Source organism: Enhydra lutris, unplaced genomic scaffold (assembly GCF_002288905.1).
Source record: "Enhydra lutris kenyoni isolate GAN:26980312 unplaced genomic scaffold, ASM228890v2 scaffoldscaffold26, whole genome shotgun sequence".
Lineage (NCBI taxonomy): Eukaryota > Metazoa > Chordata > Mammalia > Carnivora > Mustelidae > Enhydra > Enhydra lutris.
In genome coordinates, this window is record NW_019154110.1 from 12,697,801 (window position 1) to 12,720,719 (window position 22,919).

Here is a 22,919-nt window from a genome sequence, read left to right on the forward strand (position 1 = left end):
AAAGCTAACAAATATCAGCTCAACATTACAGTTTCTCATTTTTCACTCTCAAAATACTTTGCAAACCTATCAACCAAAATACCTTTTAAGTGAGTCTGGATTAAGGTATTGATGGCCACATCAAAGTGTATAAAAATCACACTATACAATCTCCAACATAATGTTAAAAGGGGGCAAACAAGGTGACATGATCATCTATCTAAAATCCCAAGATGACAACTGAAAAATTATTAAAAATTAACAAGATAAATGTATTCAAAATAAATGTTCAGAAATCAACAACAACAAAAAAGCGGGGGGGGGGGCAAACAAAAAAACTTTAAAACTAAAATAATTATACAGGATTCAAAAGACTCTCAAAATATAATACAGCATGTATCTATTTCATTTATGTTGTTCCTACATCCCTTCATTTTGAGAATTATTCTTCCCCAGCTACATGTGACGTGGATAGAACTGTTAATCTGTTAATCAAGGGACATCACCACTCTCACAACACAGACTCAGAACCCAGGCTTGTCAATTAAATAAAGTATTCCATCCCTCTACAGTCACAGGTTCAAGAATGGAGATGAGATTCAAGGTAGGCTAATCAGAGAAATCTGGGTAGTAAATTTAAGATCATGTTCTTTTTTTCCAGGTTAGGTGGCTGCTTGAGGTTATCTTTGTTCCCATTGGAAAGAAACAGCCTGAAAATAAAGCCTTCACAATGAAATTGGTCAAGTATTTTTTTCTTTAAGCTCTACTGAAGCTGGGTTTCTGTCATTTGCAATTGAAAGAGGCCTGGCTTATATGAAGAAATGTTACAAAGTATTTGCCAGTGAGTTATTCTGAGGAAAATAATATATAGAGTTGACAATGACTAAAAAAGAACCATGGGAGAATAAGAAATATATTGGGGTTCAAAAGATGAGTAGAGGGGTGCCTGGGTGGCTTAAACTGGTTAAGTGTCCAACTCTTCATTTCAGCTAAGGTCATGAACCCAGGGTTGTGAGATCAAGCCCCACATCAGGCTCCCCACTGGGCATGGAGCCTGCTTAAGATTCTCTCTTCTTCTCCTGCTGTCCTCCACCCCTCTCTCTCATAAATAAATAAATAAATAAATAAATAAATAAATAAATAGTGAGTAGAATTTGGATTTGGATAGCAAAGGAAGTCAGGCATTTCAATATAGGCATCATCAAAAGCAGAGATATAGTTAGGAACAAGGTATCCTCAGGGGACTATGAGGTAATTTTTGAAGGGTCCAAGTTGGGAGTTTGTAGCGGATATATCCGAAAAGGCAGATTCAAGCCAGACTATTGAGCATCATGAGAGTAAGCTTAAGAGAAATGGACTTTAATCAACAGATGAATGGATAAAGATGTGGTGTGTGTGTGTGTGTGTGTGTGTGTGTGTGTGTGTGTGTGTATATATATATATATAATGGAATGCTACTCAGCCATCAAAAAGAATGAAATCTTGCCATCTGCAATGACACGATGGAACTAGAGGGTATTATGCTAAGCAAAATAAGTCAATCAGAGAAAGACAATTATCATATGATCTCATTCATACATGGAATTTAAGAGACCAAACAGAGGATCATGTGGGAAGGGAGGGAAAAATAAAACAAGATGAAGGGGAGACAAACCGTAAGAGACTCTTAGTCATAGGAAACAAACTGAGGGTTGCTGGAGGGCAGAGGAATTGGGGGGATAGGATAACTGGGTGATGGACCTTAAGGACGGCACATGATGTAACAAGCACTGGGTATTACATAAGACTGATGAATCACTGAAATCTACCTCTGAAACTAATAATACACTATATGTTTATTAATTGAAATCCATTTTTAAAAAAATTTTAAAAATTAAATAAAATAAGAGATATGGACTTTAACTCATGAGCCAAGAGTGCAATATATTTTCAAGCAGAAGAAAGATGTAATAAAAGTAATATTAGGAAGACTGACCTGGCATTGATATGTACAGTGGCTCAAATGAAAGGTGCCTAGCCAAGAGGAAACCAAATAAGAGGAAAGCAGGAATAGTAAATATAATAATGCCTATCAAGTTTAAGTAGAAAGCTAATGAGAGCTGTGCAGTCAGATCTAGAGAGAAAAATAACAGGTGAATATATGAAATTATTCTTTTTTTTTAAGTAAGCTCCATGCCCAGTGGGGAGCCCAAAGTGGGGCCCAAACTCATGAACTTGGGATCAAGACCTGAGCAGAGATCAAGAGTCAGATGCCTAGGGTACCTAGGTGGTTCAGTGGGTTAAAGCTTCTACCTTCAGCTCAGGTCATGATCCCAAGGTCCTGGGATCAAGGCCTGCATCGGGCTCTCTGCTCGGCGGGGAGCCTGCTTCCTCCTCTCTCTCTGCCTACTTGTGATCTCTGTCTGTCAGATAAATAAATAAAATCTTTAAAAAAAAAACAAAAAGAGTCAGATGCCTAACAGAATGAGCCACCCAGGCTCCCCCAAGTAATTCACTTTTTCTCTTATGCTGCAACAACTGGATGGTTCTAAGAACCATGCAAATAAACACAAATACGATATCCAAACTTCATTTCTCAAAATCTCACAAAGCATAATTTACATAGTATACATATTCTCCCCACAAAGTTCTTCAAACTATAGATTTTTCAGATGAATGTTTTAAAATAATTCTGACCATTTATAAATAGAAGGAATGATACTTATTATTGGGTCTCAACTGGGAGTAATTTTGCCCCCCAGGTTATATTTGGCAATGTCTGGAGACATTTTTGATTGTGACAGCTGTTAAGGGTGCTACCAGTGTCTAGTGGATAAAACCAGATGCTGCTCAGCATCCTACAGTGCACAAAATAAATGACCACAACAAAACACTGTCAAGCCCAAAATGTCATTATTATAGGCTGAAAAAACCCATCAGAATCCCACTCTGTGGGGCACCTGGGTGGCTCAGTTGGTTAAAGTAGCTGCCTTTGGCTCAGATCATGATCCTAGGGTCCTGGGATTGAGCCCCGCTTCAGGCTCCCTGCTCAGCGGAGAGCCTGCTTCTCCCTCTCCCTCCACCTGCCACTCTGCCTACTTGTTCTCTCTCACTCTCTGTCAAATAAATAAATAAAATCTTTAAAAAAAAAAAGAATCCCACTCAGTACTAGCTCTTTAAAAGTATACTAGGTCCTCAAAAGTATTAATTACTTTAGACATTAAAATGATAAGATCTAAAATTCAGTTTTTAATACATCTCAGTATATGTTTTCAGTACCCTAATCTGCTTATACATTTACATAAATTAAATATAAAGCAAAAAAAATAAAGTAAAAAGTAAAACATCTAAAAGCTTTCACATTGATCATTCATATTCCAATACATAGGAGAAAAGTTCTAATTTTCACACAGTTACTCACACTTTCCCTTATTTGTGCATCTAGAAGATAGTTGTAAGGACAAAATATTATGTGAGCATCTTCTATTAGTTCTCGTGCTGTGTAATACGGACATGCCTTTAGTTTTTTCCCCAAGCTGACAAGTTCTTCTATATCCCAGGCTTTGCACATCCCTTGAAGAGTTTGTAATGTGTGTTGATCACTAATTTTATGTACACCATGATAAAAATAGCAGGATTTGCCCTAAAAATAAACAGCCATTATTGAAATGTGAATCAATGCTGGAACAAAAGAATAAAACAAGTTTATCTCAGTATTTTCAGAACATCATTAAAACCACAAAGATTTTACAGGAGAGAAATTATACTGTATCCATAATCACCACCATTTTAAAGAAACTCTATTAGTTGACTCAGACAGAGCTCCAGATCAGTATAGCTCTAGATACCCCAAATTAACCTGAAAAAAGTTTTTAATTATGCTTGTTGTGCCTTTGCTTTGATTATAAAGTGATATTAGGCAAAAATATTTCTTGAAAGATACAAAAGAACAATGGTATCACTGGTTGCTTTCAAAGATGACACTTAAGTGACTTGGGGACAGGAGTGAGAGAGATTTTTCTCTATAAACAATTCTGTATATTTTCAGTTTGAGCCATGAGACTGTATTACTTAATCAAATATAAGTAATAAAAAGAAAGGAAGAAAGGAGAAAGGGAGAGAGGAATGTCTTAGGGGAAACAATAAAGAGTGTTCACTATAAAATATCTAGAAGATACAAAGGAGTACAAAAATTCCACTAAATTATCTATAATTCTATAACAGAAAGAATGTACTAGTAACATTTTGATGTATTTTATTTATTCTTCATCTATACATAAGTATATATGGACACATCTATAAAATGTGACCCAACATTAAAATAATGAGAGCATGGTTATTAACCATTAAATCTCATCTTCACAAAAAACATATTTTTCCATACCTAAAATAATTTTGTAGAATTATTTCTGGTGCTAGTTAATTATTTTTTCTTAATTGAAACAAAAATTAACTTTCAGCAGATAAATGCATTGCTTTTCCAGTATAGGAGCACTTTCGTTAAAGAAACAGTGAACAAAAACACATGTGCCTTTGGATCAAGCCAAAAAATCAGAAAGTTTACACTTTAAGGGCACTTAGAACGACACTCCTGTGAAGAATGATAGCAAAACCAGAATGGCTCATCCATTTTAGCAGTGTAACACAATCCTGAGGGGAGACTGTCAATTGAAGTGTTATCACACTTTAAACTCCTTTTTACTCAAACTGTCAGTTATCTATTTATCATTTCGCTTTGGTAATTCAGCCATAGTAAGCATAGACACCTACAGTGACTTTGTAATTGGCCATCATTACAATACCAAATTACCCTAAGGACTTGAGAACAAGAAAAAGAATGTTCATGTTTGGCTATGAGCTAAGCATTCTGAGGCAGAATTAGGTCCAGACAAATAACTAAAAGCAGGTATCTTCAAGTATTTATAAACAAGGAGAAAGAAATGCATAATACAAAATAACTTATTCACATTACATGGGTAGAAGGTGATATACCAATTAAATGAAACTCTAGGGGCTATGGCTCATAGTCTTTTGTGTAGAACCAATTCTGTTCGACAAAATACTAGTGAAAGAACTTTCAAAATATATTAATTTATCACTGATCATTTCACAGACTATCAATTCATTATTCATGAATAAATTCTGAGTATATTCCAGACTTGTAGCCAGTTTCAGACTAAACAAGTTATTAAACTGTACAGACTACCAAACTAATACCATCAAAAAAATTATTTACTAAGAAAGACTTCTCAATTTCTACCTTGACCAAATTCATATTCAAGATTTCCCTGGAATACTTTAAAACCACCAATGACATATCTTTAAAGTTAATAATTTCATATAACTTTTTTTTGAAAGAGAAGTTTATACTAATCAAAATTACAAGATAGGATAATCATTATATTTCTCATTCAACTAAAAAACATTTAAAAATTTACTCAGAAAGAGACCCTAAATAAACTATCTTCTAATTAAGTTTTAAAATATATAAAATATATTAATTAGATTAAATTTAACTAACTTATTTAAATACTTTATCTTCTCCTATGACATCATCCATATCTGACTATTTTTGGTAGTGGGATTTCAATGAGGTAAGAAGATATCTGACTAAAATGGGAATTAATTTCAAGGAATTAAATATCCCAAAGCTTTAGAACCAAAACCTGTCATTTTAAACTTACGATTTTCTTTTTTTTTTATGTTATGTTAGTCACCGTACAGTATGTCATCAGTTTTTGATGTAGAAAGATTTTATGGTAAAGTTACTTTTTAAAAAATAGCAATACTAGCAATTAATTTGATTTTTGTAAGTTATTTGACTATCACGGGAAATACACATATAAAACAGAAAATGAATGCGTAGAAAATTGAGCAAATTGAATCTTTTCAGCCTTAATTTTTTCTCTAAAACAAAATAACTTTACTCACATTTTTTCCATCCAGCAATTCCATGCACTTTTCATTTCTGTTGAAGTTACCTACTACTTCAGGATGGACGCAAGTATGATCCCTGCTGGAGAGAATAGTCATTGGGACCCCTGAGTACGCTGTCCTCCGGAGTTCTCTAGTAATCTGAGCTATCTGTTTGTGTGTGCGTGTCCCAAAATATATTTTGGGTATCTTGGATTTCCCCCCATGATCCTTCTTAGTGGCATTTGAGGAATCTTGACTGCTTCCTTGTTTAGTAGAACAACAACACCTGGAACAGTGACCAGGGGTCTGTAACAAAGGAAAGAAAAGACAATTTATGTCTGGCATGCCACAAAAAATGTTATCAAACCTCTCACAAAATCAGAATCTGTAAGTAATAAAACACAACTATCAAAGAGAAATGTCAAGATATTACATCATCTAAAACTTGCCATTAAAGAAAAAAAATACAAATTCCATTTCAAATTGGTTTTCTTGCACTCTTCAAAATTATAAACAATGTTTCCACATTTGCATGGCTTTCTAACATATCATTCCGACACTCAAATTCTAAATGTTTTAAGAGGTTTTAATTCTAATTATAAAAATAAGATAAAATGGAGGACAATTTTCATTTTTGCTTAGGCTTCAAGTAAACTCGTAATACTACAGCTTAGAGTTGTTAATTTTATTTTTGTTCACAGCATAGCCCATTCAAATATTCTGTACCAACATTTTAAAGAGCATTTTAAATATAGCTTGCAAAAAATAGAAATATCAAGTCAAATCTAAAATATCATTAAATATAAGAAAAATATTATCTACCATAGGGATGCAAATGAATGCAAATTATTAATATGTATTAATAAAGGCAGGTTGTTTGTCTGGAACAAGTACATCTGAAATTTGATTACCTGTCATGGAATTCAAATCCATGAGTATAATTTTTCAGGACTGCTTTTTCTGAACAATTTTATTCATAATTCAGTTCCATAATTAAAATAATTAGATAAATGTCTCCTTAAACACAACATATGGAACAGCAGGAATATAGTCTGTAATTTACCTGATTTTCCTCTTCTGTTTCCCAACTCAAAAATAAAATAAAAAATCTAAGGCTATACATTAGAACCATGAGTTCTTAAAACTATTCTATTTAATGCTATACATTAGAACCATGAGTTCTTAATAACTACTCTCTCCTCAATCCCAATTACTATACAAATGAGACAAAATGCAGTTTAATTTAGGAGAAATACTGTGAAATAGTTACAGAAGGGGTCACTGATGGGGAAAAAAAGCTAAATAGCACAGCAGCTTAAGAGAATTTGTTCAACTGAACAAATACACCATTTAACTGAAGACTTTTTTTTTTTAATCATAATCAGTAAGAGTAGCCTTCATCAACAAATGCTAAGTCATTGCATGTTACACCACAACACTGGGGATCAAGCTGTCTTTTAGCCTCAACTCGGTGGAAAAGCAAGTTCAAATTACTCCCAGTCTCGCTCAACCTTGTCCGCCATTAAATATTACAATACATGATAGAATGGATGTAAATGTGACCCTTCTGGAGCTGTCACTCACTGGGATAAAAGGTTCACTGATGTGCCAAATAAACAGTCAGTCAAAGAAGATAAAGTTACAGTCATGCTGGAATTGTTACATTCCCCTCTCAAGTTGCCAGTAGCAGCAGATTTCATTACAGAGTGCTGCCACATTAAATAGCCAGTTCCAAATATCCTGCCTTCTATATTGAATAATTACTTATTCACTGAAAGGATAAAAAGAAGAGTTATGAATGGAGCTCTTGTCAACAGTGAGGCAGGAAACAGCTGACATGTGGTTTATGTTACATATGTTGCAATATCTAACAATTTATGGTCATACAGAAAATGGAATGCAAATTATATCATGATATCTCTGACTGAATTTTTTTGGCCTGTGCAATGATCACATTAATTAATTAACCTAGTAAATGAGGTAAAATAACTCTAGGTAGCAGAATTAGTTTACTTTTCAATCCCTTTAATCTTTTCACTCAATTATACTATTTCTCTTCCCTATGATATAAAAAATTAAATACTGAATATTAAGTTGAATATTGGAATGCTATATACTATATGGATATATTATATCCAAGCATAAAAATAATCTAATAAAGTGGTCTTCTCTCAAGGCTTCGAAAACCTCCTTTTTGATGAAACACTTTGAACATCAATTCCACTTAAAGCTTTACCACCTAAACCTTTCATTTTAATTCCACTTTTTTCTAACCAAAAGTCCAAACAATATTGAAATAAACAAAATGAGTCAACCACCTATGACAAATAATGTAATATATAACCTACAGACCCTCATACATATATATCTCCTATATAATTTTTTTCAAATAAAAAGGGATGCTATTATACAGTTTCATAATGCTGTTTTATATTAAAACTTTTTTTTTACTTTTTAAAAGGGATGAATTTGGCATTACTAATTTTAAAAAAGGATCTCCCTATCTTAAAATGTTATGATAGTAGCTATAACTAACAAAAATAAAAGATCGAGAACTAATTTCAGAAAACTTTTCCCATTATAGCAGCTTTATTTAGGTACTTTAAATCTGGTTTTCACTCCATAACTGATAAAACTATAAGCTATGGTTAATTCTATATTAAACATGTTTTTGTTCATTATGTCTTACAGTGGTCTGAAGTAATTATATCTTCTAAGAACATGGTTTTCTAGTGGTTGTTTAGGCAAGTATTGTAGAAGATGGAAATTAAGAAAGAAAGTTGATTCTTTTTCCTTTGCAATATTAAAGAATTATTTCTTCAGGTGTGACTATCTATTGAAGTTCTATTTAAAGGATTTGGTACAATCATATTTAATATAGGAAAAAACTGAATGTGGCAAGAGAAGAGAGGCTTCAAAAAGACATTTGGAATTATTTGCACCAAAATCACTTATTTTCAGGGGCGCCTGGACAGCTCAGTGGGTTAAAGCCTCTGCCTTCTGCTCAGGTCATGATCCCAGGGTCCTGGGGTCGAGCCCCGCATCGGGCCCTCTGCTCAGCAGGGAGCCTGCTTCCCTTCCTCTCTCTCTGCCTGCCTCTCTGCCTACTTGTGATCTCTGTCAAATAAATAAAATCTTTAAAAAAAAAATCACTTATTTTCAATTCTGTAAGAAAACTAGAGAAAGAATACTGAAAACAGTCAAGACAGAAGTCCTAATATCCTCCAATCCAATTAATAGGCTAACACTTTATGGACTCTTTCTCTGAAACACTTTGACCTAGCCGTCTTTAAACAATAAATGAACAAAATTAAATAATTTTGTACCTTTCATTAAGTATTTCTCCTGCTAACCAGCTATTGGGTTTATCTTTCAAAGATATATTTTCCTTTTGCTTTTGACCTTTGAGTTTATAGAGATTGCATGAGGAAGTGGAGAATAAATTAAAAAGTATTCATTTTCATCTAACATATCTGAATGTCAAGAAAGATAAAACATATAGGCTTCCTAAAACCCAAACCTTTCCCCACAAAAACAATATAAAAATTTCTATGCCTAGGGGCACCAAGATGGCTCAGTTAGTTAAGCATCTGCCTTCAGTTCAGATCATGATCCTGAAGTCTGAGAATTGAGCCCTGCATTGGGCTCCCTGCTCAGCAGGGAGTCTGCTTCTCCCTCTGTCCCTCACCCCACTTGTGCTCTCTCTCTCTCTCTCTTAAATAAATAAAACCGTTAAAACATATATTAAGAGGGGCGCCTAGGTGGCTCAGTGGGTTAAAGCCTCTGCCTTCGGTTCAGGTCACGACCTCAGGGTCCTGGGAGCAAGTCCCGAATCAGGCTCTCTGCTCAGCAGGGAGCCTGCCTCCCCCTCTCTCCCTGCCTGCCTCTCTGCCTACTTGTGATTTCTGTCTGTCAAATAAATAAATGAAATCTTTAAAATATATATATATTAAGAAATAACTATGGTTGGGCACGTGGGTAGCTCAGCCGGTTATAGCCTCTGCCTTCGGCTCAGGTCATGATCCCAGAGTCCTGGAATCAAGTACCGCATCGGGCTCTCTGCTCACAGGGAGCCTGCTTCCCTCTCTCTCTCTCTGCCTGCCTCTCTGCCTACTTGTGATCTCTGTCAAATAAACAAGCAAACTCTTTAAAAATAAAAAAAAAGAAATAACTATGGTTAAATAGTTGAAAAATAAAAATGAGCACAGTGACTAAATACATTTTAAAAATGGAAAATAATAAAGGAAAGCTATGAACTATTGTATTGTCAGAGAAGTTATTTTGCTAATTCAAAAATCAGGTAACCTTCTAAAAGAAGGCTATGAATTAAATTCTAAACACAGACATAAAAGGGTATATTGATGCAAAAAATAAATATATAAAAGAGAGGGGAAAAGACTAAAAGGAAGTTTTGTAGGAAATAAAGGGAAAACTAGGTCCATAAAATAATTACATACTTTTCTGAAACTTTCCATATCTGTATTGTCTTTCAACCACACTGTAAATTCCTTGAGGACATAAACTATGCCTTACATTTCTTTATATAACTCATTCATTAAACATGGTATTTTGCATATGACTATAACTTAAAATTTTTTTAATTGATGGACTGTGACTTATGTCGCCAAGCCAAGTACTGTACATATACAACACTGTTGTTATCCAATAGATGCATAATTGATATCCTAATTTGAAGTTCTTCACATATCAAAAAGTTACTTCGAAATAAAAATGTTAGCTTGTAAAGGAAAAAGTACAGGGCAATCTGTGATTTTCAAGGCCAAAAAGAAAAATTATCTTGTTATGCTAATATTTGGGCCACTTTATAGTTGTGAGCAACAAATACATATCCTGATATATTCATTATTAATAATAACAATCATTTATTAAGGCTGTCCCTGTGCTAAACACTTTATATGTTCTATCTCATTCATTCAAGAAATATTAGAATTCCTGATATATCAAGTCAAGTAGAAGATAATGACAGGGGTTACCTCATCTCACTGACAATGCTTCATTCTTTAATTGTTCTACAAAGCACAGGTTTTCGAGCTTATCACTACCAGTTTCACTCATGAATTACAGAATTGTTTAAAGTTAGTACTCAAGTGCATTATTTACCGAATGCAATTATAAAATATTCCTAAGGGTAAGGCATAAAATTCAGATAAAAAAAAACATTTTAATTTATTAGTTGACTTTAAGTCAAATATTTTCTAACAGGATTTACATTATGTTCCTCAAGGCGGGGGGGAACACCTCTCAATTAAGAGACTCCTTAAAGCATACATCAACAAACTTTTTCTGTAAAGGGCCAAAGAGTCAATATTTTATGTTTTGTAGTAAATAAGGTCTCTGACTCTGTACAGGAAAGTATCTTTATGATCCCAATGTGGGAAAGGATTTCTTAAACAATACACCAAAAACACAATGACTGAAGACACAATCTCATTAGGGTGTAAAATTTCTATTTAAAACTGCACTTCCCTTTATTAAAAAAAAAAAAAGAAAAAGAAAAAAGGCAGCATAGACTAAGAAAGGATATCTGCTCTGCATATAACCAAGGACCAGTATCTGTAACATATGAAAAATTCCAACAATTCATTTTAAAAGACAAATCCAAAAGATGATCAAGAACAAAAGAATCACAGAAGAGAAAAGCTGAAAGGCCAATAAACATCAGAAAAGATATATAGTTTAATGCTAACCTCATTACTAATTAGGAAAATGCAAATTAAAACCATAATTTGATTCCATTTCCCATCCATCAGATAGGGTGTTCGAGAAGATTTGAAGCAACTCTCACACACTGCTGACCCAAATATAAAGTGGCACATCCACTTTGTAGAGCAAACTGGTGATCTAGTGAATCAAAGATACAAAGACACTCTGACCCAGCATGACACTGTTAAGTATAAATACTAGAGAAAGTCTTGCACATTAAACAGATACAATAGCGATATTCTTTGCAGCATTGTTTAAATAGTGAGGAAAACAAGCTAAGTGTATCAAAAAAGAATGGATAAATAAATTGTGGGGTTTTTTTAATCAATAGAATACTATCTGTAATGAAAAAAACAAAAATGTAATGAAAAAAAGTTTTTATTTTAAAAAGCATGTATCAAAGTAGATAAACATCAAAAAAACAAGGTTGAGCAGACCGAGTATAACTTAAATTTTTTTCTCCCCCTAAAATTCCAAACAAACTGATGATAGGAATAAAACTATAAAACTTTAGGTACAGAATTAGGAACCCCCACTGTAGGAGATAATCTGTAGAGCTAAGAATTGTAATGGGCAATATACCTAAAAAATGCTAAATATTCAAAAGAAATCGAGCACAGCAAATACAGTCCCTTCCGGTTCTTCCTCAGCTGCTTATTAACACAGAATAGTTTTCATCTTAATACCTCTTGACCAAAATATTTCAACCTCATTTATTAGGAAATAAGTTTTTAAGTTAGGATCCATGAACTGTTACAGAAGAGAGGGTTTGAGATCACCCAGAAACTACAAACACAATTTTGTGTGCATTTCTAGAAAGTCAGTCCAAACTTTCCTCGTGTGCTCAAGAAGACTGTGACTTACAGGGTGAGGGCTTTCTTCCAGAATGTACATCTGATTTCATAATGAAAATCAAATGGAAACCGCATTTTCTTTACAACCAACTTGGCCAGACACATTTATTTGGTAAAGGAATAAACAAGCTGATAGTCCAAAGAAGGCAATTTTACAAAGGTTCCTCCACTGCTTGTAAATTCATTTATCTTTTATGTTTGTTAATTACCTAATTTTAACATAATTCTAAAACACCCAGTTTATTGCCACTGCTTATTTCTAACTCCATTTCACAGATTAAAAAAAAAAAATCTAAAAGAGTTCCTCAAGTTGTTATAAAATACATAATAAATTTGTGGAAAAGTTGGAACTCATAAACTTACACATCAAAACAAAGCCTTAGTAAGTTCATTTTCACCTACCATTTAACTTGGCAAAAATACAAAATATTACCCTTTTTAATTTCAGAATGCCATGCACATAAAAAGCTAGTGGTAAAAAGCCAATGAAGGTAGAATTATACTATGATCTTTGAGACATAAAAAAGAGGGTTTATTGTTAATCTTTATCAACCAATTGCTATTGTCCAAGCCATCTAAACAGGTACTGAATGCCTGTTGTGCAAAATCTCACATAAGCACACACTCTAGTAAGATAGCAAAAGTGACATAACTATACCTTCTCAACTATTCTTTTTAAAAAATTCAAACAGTAGTACTCTACTGCCAGTTTCATGATTAAACTGCACAAAGCAGCTGTTTATCCACTCAGAGCAACCAGCAGGTGAACCTGATTCAATATTTATCACGGGCTTTCACAGATCACTGCTAACCAAGCAAACGTTTTAATTAAGCTGGAACTTGCTTCAAAGAGCTCATTCAAGATGTCAATCAGCTGGTAAGGGATCAGATACAGTGTCAGGTGAGAGTGTGTAATATAAATCCACAACTTTCTTCATCCCATCGCTGTAAATTAGCCTGCTCTAAAGTTCAGACTCTGATTGTAACAGACTGCCAGTCTCCTGGAATGTGTAACTGAAGTCACTCAAATTCTATTGTGAAGGTTGTAAGCAATATGTTAAACTGCAATGGGCTAGCACATTAAGACAGATCCTTTTCACGGTTGTTTTTTGATACCGTAAGTGTTTGTTACCCTACTCTCCACTTACTGTTTACTTTCTTGCCTGGTGTAAATGGGAATTCCTTAACACAGTTGCCCCAGTTTCTGAAAAGCTTATGTTTCAGTAGAATTAATCAAAAAAAGATCCAAAGTGGTATAATTTTTTACCTAAGTTTATAACAATTATGGTCTATAAAAGTTCTCATTTTAAGAATAATCACATGATAAAAAATGACCAACTGCTATAAAGCAAAAATTCTCTTGGTTTAACAGCCCTTTACACAGAAGTGCCTATAGCAACAAGTCTCAAAGTATAGTAAGTCACATGGGCCAACTTCAGGAGACATACCTGGTGTTTATAACAAATAAAGAAAAGAAAAAAAAGAATCAAAGATGATGAGGGGGAAAGGGAAAGCTCTTCCTTAAAGAATATCAGCTAAAAATTGTATGTAAACAGAATGAAAGAGTTTCTAAAATTACCATCTTGTAACTCCTATGTAATAATTGATTCCTGAAAGCTACCCAAATGGATGGTAAAATCATTGAGTAAAAAGTTGTTGGGGAACAAGATAGTCACACAGCCTCCAAATATCACCCCACAGATTACTTATTAACTGCAAAAGAAAAATCTGTCTTTATCATGGAGACCTGGTAATCACCAGTCTAACCAAATGGTCAAATGATACAGTGGTCAGACAAACTGGGATCAATGTATCTCTTTTGTTTTTTTTTATTTTTTTTTAAGATTTTATTTATTTGAGAGAGAGATCACAAGTAGACAGGCAGGCAGAGAGAGTGAGAGGGAAGCAGGCTCCCTGCCGAGCAGAGAGCCCGATGCAGGACTCTATCCCAGAACCCTGGGATCATGACCTGAGCCGAAGGCAGTTGGCTCAACCAACTGAGCCACCCAGGTGCCCCAATCAATGTATCTCTTGATGTGATATTAGAAAAAAATTTATGTGCTCTTCTTGAACAAAACTACATGATTGTGAAAGTCAAATAATCAGACATGAATCAAATAGAACCCAGAAAGAAAATGTGTTAAAAAGATTATTTGGTTGGTGAAAATTAATCCAATTGCATACTTAATATTTTTCAAACTTCCTTCAATGAACTTTTTTAAATGAGAAAACAAAGCTATCCTGTGATATACCTTTCCTACATAATTGACTAAAATGCTACAAGCAAAACTCACACAAAATAGATTTTTTTTTTACTCTTTCATGAGCATTAAAAAAGGAATAAGTTATTATCGATATACAAGCCTCTAAAGCAGCACTACCCGACAGAACTTTCTGCAATGATAGAATGCTCTTTATCTATACTATTCAATATACTTGCCACTAACAACTACATGGGCCTAGTGAGTACTTGAAATGTGTTCAGTGCAACTAAGGAACTACATTTTAATTTTAATTAATTTAAATAGTTACATGTGGCTAGCAGCTACGATATCAATGTATATTTAAAATACTACAACAGTTTCTAAATTTAATCTGGAATATAAACTAGTGAGAATAACCAAAATTATATGGAAAGGAAGATGGGCAAGAATGGTATTTTTACGTATATAAGAATTTAGTGTACATGATAAAGATGCTGTGCTAGGCACCTCTTTAGACATGTGCACAACCCTATATTCTTTTTCTTTTTTTAGATTTTATTTATTTGGAAGAAAGAGAGTTTAAGCAGGTGGAGGTAGAGGGACAAGCAGACTGCACTGAGTGTGGAGCCAAAGGGGGTTCAATCTCACAACCCCAGCCGAAATCAAGATCAGACACTTAACCGACTGAGCCACCCAGATGCCCCAACCCTATATTCTTTTTTTTTTTTTTTTAAAGATTTTATTTATTTATTTGAGAGAGAGACAGTGAGAGAGCATGAGCGAGAAGGTTAGAGGGAGAAGCAGACTCCCCATGGAGCTGGGAGCCCGATGCGGGACTCGATCCCAGAACTCCGGGATCATGACCTGAGCTGAAGGCAGTCGTCCAACCAACTGAGCCACCCAGGCGTCCCCCAACCCTATATTCTTAAAAGAGTTTATCATCTGGGGCGCCTGGGTGACTCAGTGGGTTAAAGCCTCTGCCTTCGGCTCAAGTCATGATTCCAGGGTCCTGGGATCGAGCCCCACATCGGGCTCTCTGCTCAGCAGGGGCCTGCTTCCCCCCTTCTCTCTCTGCCTGCCTCTCTGCCTCCTTGTGATCTCTGTCTGTCAAATAAATAAAATTTTTAAAAGAGTTTATCATCTATAGCCCCTGCTAAAAATGTGGACCTAGTAACACATGACCATTCCCAAAATACTCCCAGGCAAAGCAAGACCAGTAAGATTCACTTTCCAAGAACTTGTATTTGGAGTATTTAGATTAGGGAATCTAATTACTAGGGAAACATTCCTAGAAATTTGGGGGGAAAGCTCTATCTTAAATGATACCACGAGGATAAATTCAAACAAATCCTGAATATAAGAAATCCTACAAGACAAATAATGCAGTTTTCTCAACAAGTAAATGGCATCCCTCTTAAAAGAAATGCCATGCAATTTCCTTGTTTAGATTCTGATTTTTAAAAAGCCAATTCTAAAACAACATTTTTTAAACAATCAAAAACAATTGTAAACAGACTGGGTATTAGACAAAGAATTACTGTTAATTTCCTAAACCACAGTAATATTATCTTTAAAATGTTAGAAATATATGCTAAATTATGCATGGGTAAATATATGTGAAGTCTAATAGTTGCTTTAAAATGTTCCAGTCCCATTAAAATGTAGGGGCACCTGGGTGGCTCAGTGGGTTAAGCCTCTGCCTTCAGCTCAGGTCATGATCTCAGAGTCCTGGGATCTAGCCCCGCATTAGGCTCTCTTCTCAGCAGGGAGCCTTTCCCCCCCCCCCCCCCCCCCCCGCCTGCTTCTCTGCCAACTTGTGATCTCTGCCAAATAAATAAAATAAAATCTTTAAAAATTTTTAAAAATAAAATATTCAGTCCTTCAGCCCCACTGGGTGTAGAAGTTACTTTTAAAAAATAATAAATAATTTAAAAAAATAAAAGCAGCCCCTTTTGGGGCCCCTGGCTGGCTCAGTTGGTGGAGCATTCACCTTGTGATCTTGGGGTTGTGAGAACAAACCCCACGTTAGATGTAGAAATTACTTAAAAACAACCTTTAAAGGGGCACCTGGTGGCTCAGTGGGCGCCTGCCTTTGGCTCAGGTCATGATCCCAGGGTGGGATCGGGCCTGCATCGGGCTCTCTGCTCAGCAGGGAACCTGCTTACCCCTCTCTCTGCCTGCCTCTCTGCCTACCTGTGATCTCTGTCTGTCAAATAAATAAATAAAATCTTAAAAAACAAAACAAAACAAAACAACAGAACCCTTAAAAAAAAAGTTCGGTTTCTTACTCTTTCCTCTTCTCATCTCTCTCAAAAAAAAGAAAAGAAAAAAAATAGCAAAGGGTAAATAAAACAAATAGGGGAGGCAAATTGGCACAATATTAATAATTATAAAAGCTGAGTAATGGGCACAAGCTTGAAGTTCATTATAATGGTCCTCTTCTCTGTGAATGAAATTTCCTTAATGAAATATTATTAAAGAAAATTTACAAATTCATTTTTTTAAAAGATTTTATTTATTTGAGAGAGAGTGACAGACAGCACGAGCAGTGGGGGGAGAGGGAGAAGCAGGCTCCCACTGACCAGGGAGCCTGACTCAGGGTTCAATCCCAGGACCCCGGGATTGTGACCTGAGCCAAAGGCTGACACATAACTGACTGAGCCACCCAGGTGTCCCTACAAATTCCTTTTATAAAACAAGTACATTGATCCTAAAGCAAATCTGGATATACTTTTTCTAACCAAAAATATGAAGAGATCAAGTCCATTCACATATGAATATTTTAACAATGAATTCTAAATGTTAATAGGAAATAGGATTCTTCTACATGTGTGCGCGCACACACACACAACCAAAAAGCCAAGAACAAAAGGATAATTCAGTATTAGGATCTTTTAAAGATTTTTATTTATTTATTTATTTATTTGACAGGCAGCGATCACAAGTAGGCAGAGAGGCAGGCAGAGAGAGAGAGCGAGAGGGAAGCAGGCCCCCTGCTGAACAGAGAGCCCTATGCGAAACTCGATCCCAGGACCCTGGGATCATGACCTGAGCTGAAGGCAGAGGCTTTAACCCACTGAGCCACCCAGGTGCCCCAGTATTAGGATCTTTTAATGTAGTTAACATATTAAAAAATAAAATGTGAAAAATCATATTCATATCCATAGTTTAATATTCATTCTTGATGAAAATGCTGAGTAAAATAGGAATGATTCTTCTCAACCGTGACAAAAAAATTATATGTAAAATTAATATATTAGTCAAATATATAATTTACATATACATATATAACTTGTATAATTTAATATATTTATAGATTTACAGATATGATGTATATATAATTTTCAAAAGCCACTGTCATGCTTTATGAAGAAACCCTAGAAGCATTCCCATTAATATTTCAAAGAAGACAATGATTACCATTACTTCCCAATGTGCCTAGGACAATCTCAGTTTAAATCTGTTGCTTCAGCTTAATTATTAATAATGCCCCCCATTACCTTCATTCTCAAAAGTGTCCTATTCTGGACAATAAATATGATTCTTCTATCTTACTATGATTACATTTAAGTTGGAAATATATAAAATTGCAAAGAAGGTAAAATGGGCACTATTTACAGAAAATATGATTATATACTTGGAAAACCGGAGAAAATTTATTGGAACTATTAAAATAAAAGAATTCATTAATGTGGCTTGGTAAAAAAAAAAAAATGTAAGTGTAGTTTAGAGAGAAATCAGTAATCTTATAAAACCATATCAAATTAGGAAATGTAACTGAAGAACAAAATCCCAATTATATAGAAATAAAAGATAAATTCCCCAGGAATCAACTTAAAAATATACTGAAGGAGTTAACAGGATTTACTAATTAGATGGAGCAAATCCCTTTACAACCTATACATATATCAAATCATCATGATTTATACTTTAAGTATCTTAGAATTTTACTCATCAATTATACCTCATTAAACCTGAAAAAAAAAGTTAAGAAAACTTTAAACAGTATTGAAGAAAATTAGGAAAAAAAACAAAGAAAATGGAAGCAGAACATTGTCTTAAATAGAAAGACATCATAAAGAATTCAACTCTCTTCCAAATAATCTATAAAATATGTCAAGAATTTATTTTTAGCTAGTCTAATTCTAAAATATATATGTAAAAATAAACAATAAATAAATAGGTAATAAGGAAGAACTAGACACATAAAATATTAATGAGTACAATAACTGAAACTGTATATTGATGGAAAAGAAACTAGAAAGTCCAGAAGTAGAACCAGATACATTAAGGAATCTAGAATATCATAAAGTCATAAAAGTTGCATCTCAAATTAGTAGGGAAAAGAACTATCAGTAAGTGATGTTGGAATAATGGGGTAGTAATCCAAGGGGGGGAAAAAGTTACATATTCATATCACATTACTATTTACCAGAATAAATTTCAGATTTAAATATAACAACTTAAAAATATTTAAATCACCTGAGTAAGAAAGGTCCTTCTAAGTATGACCAAAACCCAGAGGCCATAAAAGACTGACAAATTCGAATACATAAAATAAAAATTTCCTGCATGATAAAAATCATTATAAAAAAGTCAAAAGATGGGGTGCCTGGGTGGTGCAGTCATTAAGCATCTGCCTTCAGCTTAGGTCATGATCCCAGGACCCCACATTGGGCTCCCTGCTCTGTGGAAAGTCTGCTTCTTCCTCTCCCACTCCCCCTGCTTATGTTCCCTCTCTCACTGTGTCTCTCTCTGTCAAATAAATAAGTAAAATCTTAAAAAAAAAAAAAAAAAACAAAAGACAATAACAAACTAGGAAAGAAAAAAAAGAAATTTTTGCAATTCACAACATAAAGGTCTAATTTATACTGAAGAACCCTGTAAAGTAGTAAGAAAAAGACGAAAAATCTAAGTGACAAAAGGAATAACTAGATATTTGAAAAGATACTCAACCTTACTCATAACTTATTTGCAAGAGTGGTAACATGTATTCATGTGTGTATGTGTATTATGTGCAACTTACCTTTATAATATATATATATACTACATAAATACTTTTAGAATACTAAAATATTATATATATGTACATATACATATATAAGTATCTATGAAAGAAATAACTGATAAACTGGACTAGAAGAAATATTTACAAAAGATACATCTGATAAAAAACTATTATCCAGGGCACCTGGGTGGCTCAGTAGGTTAAGCCTCTGCCTTCAGCTCAGGTCATGGTCTCAGGGTCCTGGGATTGAGCCCCACATCCGGCTCTCTGCTCAGCAGGGAGCCTACTTCCCCCCCTCTCTCTGCCTGCTTCTCTGTCTACTTGTGATTTCTGTCAAATAAATAAATAAGATCTTTAAAAAAAATTATTATTATCCAAAATACACAAAGAACTCTTAAAACTTAAGAAGAAAAAAACAAACAACCCAATTAAAAATGAGGTTTTTTTGGCCTTTTATTTTTTTTTTAAGATTTTATTTCTTTATTTGAGAGAGACAGAGCATGAGCAGTGGGGCAAGGCAATGGGAGAGGAGAAGCAGACTCCCCATTGAGCAGGGAGCTTGATGAGGAGCTAAATCCAAATCCCAGGACCCTGAGATCATAACCTGAGATGGAAGACAGATGCTTAACCAGCTGAGACACCCAGGCATCCCTAACCTTTAGACCTCATTAGACACTTCACCAAAGAAAATATACAATGGAAAATAAGCATATGAAGAAATGCTTGATATCATATATCAGGGAAATGCAAAATAAAATGGCATACCACTACACACATAATTAGAATGGCCAAATCCAGAACACTGACAACGCCAAATGCTAATGAGAACGTGGAGAGCAACATGTACTCTCATTTATTGTCAGTGAAATACAAAATGGTATAGCCATAATGGAAGACAATTTGGAAATTTCTTACAAAACTAAATATACTCTTACTGTAAGATTCAGCCATCATACTCCCTGGTATTTACCTGAAGGAGCTGAACACATATCCACACAAAAACCTGCAGAAAGATCTTTATAGCCACTTTATTCATACAAAACTTGGGAGCAACCAACCCTTCAGCAGGTGAACAAATAAGCAAATTGTGGGACATCCAGACAATAGAATATTTATTCAGCATTCCAAGAAATGAGCTATCAAGCCATGAAAAAACAGAGGAACCTTAAAAGCATATTACTAAGAAGATGCCAAACCAAGGGCTACATATTATTTGACTGCCAACTACACGTAACATTCTGGGAAAGGTAAAACTATGGAGATAGGAAAAAGATCAGGGGTTGCAGGAGTTTTCAGAGAAGATAGGAAATGATGAATAGGTGGAGCACAAAAGATTGTTAAGGTAGTAAAAATGCTCAGTATGACCCCATAATGATGCATACATGTTATACATTTGTCCAAACCCATTGTATATACAACACTAAGAGTGAACTGTAATATAGATTATGGACTTTCGGTGATTAGGATGTGCTGATGTAGTTTCATTAATTGTAATAAATGTGCCATTCCGTTGGGGGATGTTGATAATGGGGTGGCTATGCATGTAGGTAGGGGTAGGGAATATATGGGAAATCTCTGTACTTTTCTCTTCAATTTTGCTGTGATCTTTAAATTGCCCTACAAAAATAAAATCTCAATAAAAATATTAAAATTTTAAAAATATAACTGAGATGCCTGGGTGGCACAGTCTGTTAAACATCCATCTCCTGGTTTTAGCTCAGGTTATGATCTCAGAGTTGTGAGATCAAGCCCCCTGTTAGGCTCTGTGCTCAACGTGGAGTCTGCCTAAGATTCTCCCTCTCCCTTTGCCTCTCCCGCTTGTGTTCTCTCTCTCTCAAATTAATAAATAAATATTTTAAAAATATAACAGATGATTTGAAAAAAGTAATAAAATACTGTGTGGAAGGGGTTATGGAGGGTGGTTGGGTTATGGACATTGGGGACGGTATGTGATATGGTGAGTACTATGAAGTGTGTAAGCCTGATGATTCACAGACCTGTATGCCTGGGACAAATAATACATTGTATGTTAATAAAAACAATTAATTAAAAAAAATACTGTGTGTATCCAGTAAAATATATAACAAAAATTGCACAAAAGATGAGGGTGGAAATGAAAGTATAGTGGTAGAAGGTTCTTACACATTATATGTGAAGTAAAAATTTTAAAGTACAGTGACAAATTTGAGATGTAAATTATAAACCTGAGAGTAACCCCAAAAGAGATATAGTTAAGAAAACAAAAATAGGGGCTGCCTGGGTGGCTCAGTGAGTTAAGCCTCTGTCTTCAGCTCAGGTCATGATCTCAGGGTTCTGGGATCGAGTCCCGCATCGGGCTCTCTGCTAGGCAGGGAGCCTGCTTCCTTCTCCCTCTCTCTCTCTCTCTCTCCCTCTCTGCCTACTTGTGATCTCTCTCTGTCAAATAGATAAAATCTTTAAAAAAAAAAAAAAAAGAAAGCAAAAATAGAATCCTAAAACCTGTCCAACTAATCAAAAAGAGAGCAGAAAGAAAAGAATAAAAAACAAATGGGGCAAATAGAAAACATACAGCAACCATAGCGATAATTACATTAAATGTAAATCATGTAAACATTCCAATTAAAATGCAGAGATTGTCAAATTGGGGGGGAAAAAAAGGAAGATTCAACTATGCATAAGAAGTCCATTTATGTATTTATTTATCCTTTAAATGTAAAGACAGATGGGTTAAAAGTAGAAGGAAAAAAAACACTATGCAACACTAAGCATAAAAAGCTAGAGTGGTTATATTAATATTAAACAAAGTAGATTTTAGAACAGATTTTCCTAATGACAGATGGGTTAAATCATCAGGAAGACATAATCTTAAATGTGTATACTCCTAATAACAAAACTTAAAATCTAAGAAGTAAAAATTGATAGAATTGAAAGCAGCACAAATCCATGATTATAAGGCCTTCAGCACTCTTCTCTTAATTTATAAATAGACAAAAAAAAAAAAAAAATCAGTAATACAAAAGACATAAACAACATAATCAGCCAAACTGACCTGACATTTATAGATGACTATATTGAATAAGTGAGCAGTAGTCTATAAATGAATACATATTCTCACCAAGAACTCAGAGCATTTACCAACCGATCATTAAAAATATAAGAACTGCAATCATATAGAATATGTTCTCTAGCACCACAAAACTAAATTAGAAGTAAGAGAAAAATATCTGTGGAAAAAAACACCTACTTAGTAGGTTTATTTAGAATTGTAAATAAAGG

At 34.4% G+C, this 22,919-nt stretch overlaps 1 protein-coding gene across 1 annotated transcript in view; it reads right to left on the reverse strand.

Annotated features, from left to right (window-relative positions):
• The window catches only part of LOC111151585 (BRCA1 interacting protein C-terminal helicase 1), a 181,593-nt gene that overhangs the window by 118,496 nt on the left and 40,178 nt on the right, over positions 1–22,919 (reverse strand). Inside the window, 2 exon segments of the mRNA XM_022509662.1 lie at positions 3,380–3,601; positions 5,890–6,180. Coding sequence (XP_022365370.1) covers positions 3,380–3,601; positions 5,890–6,180 — 513 coding nt within the window.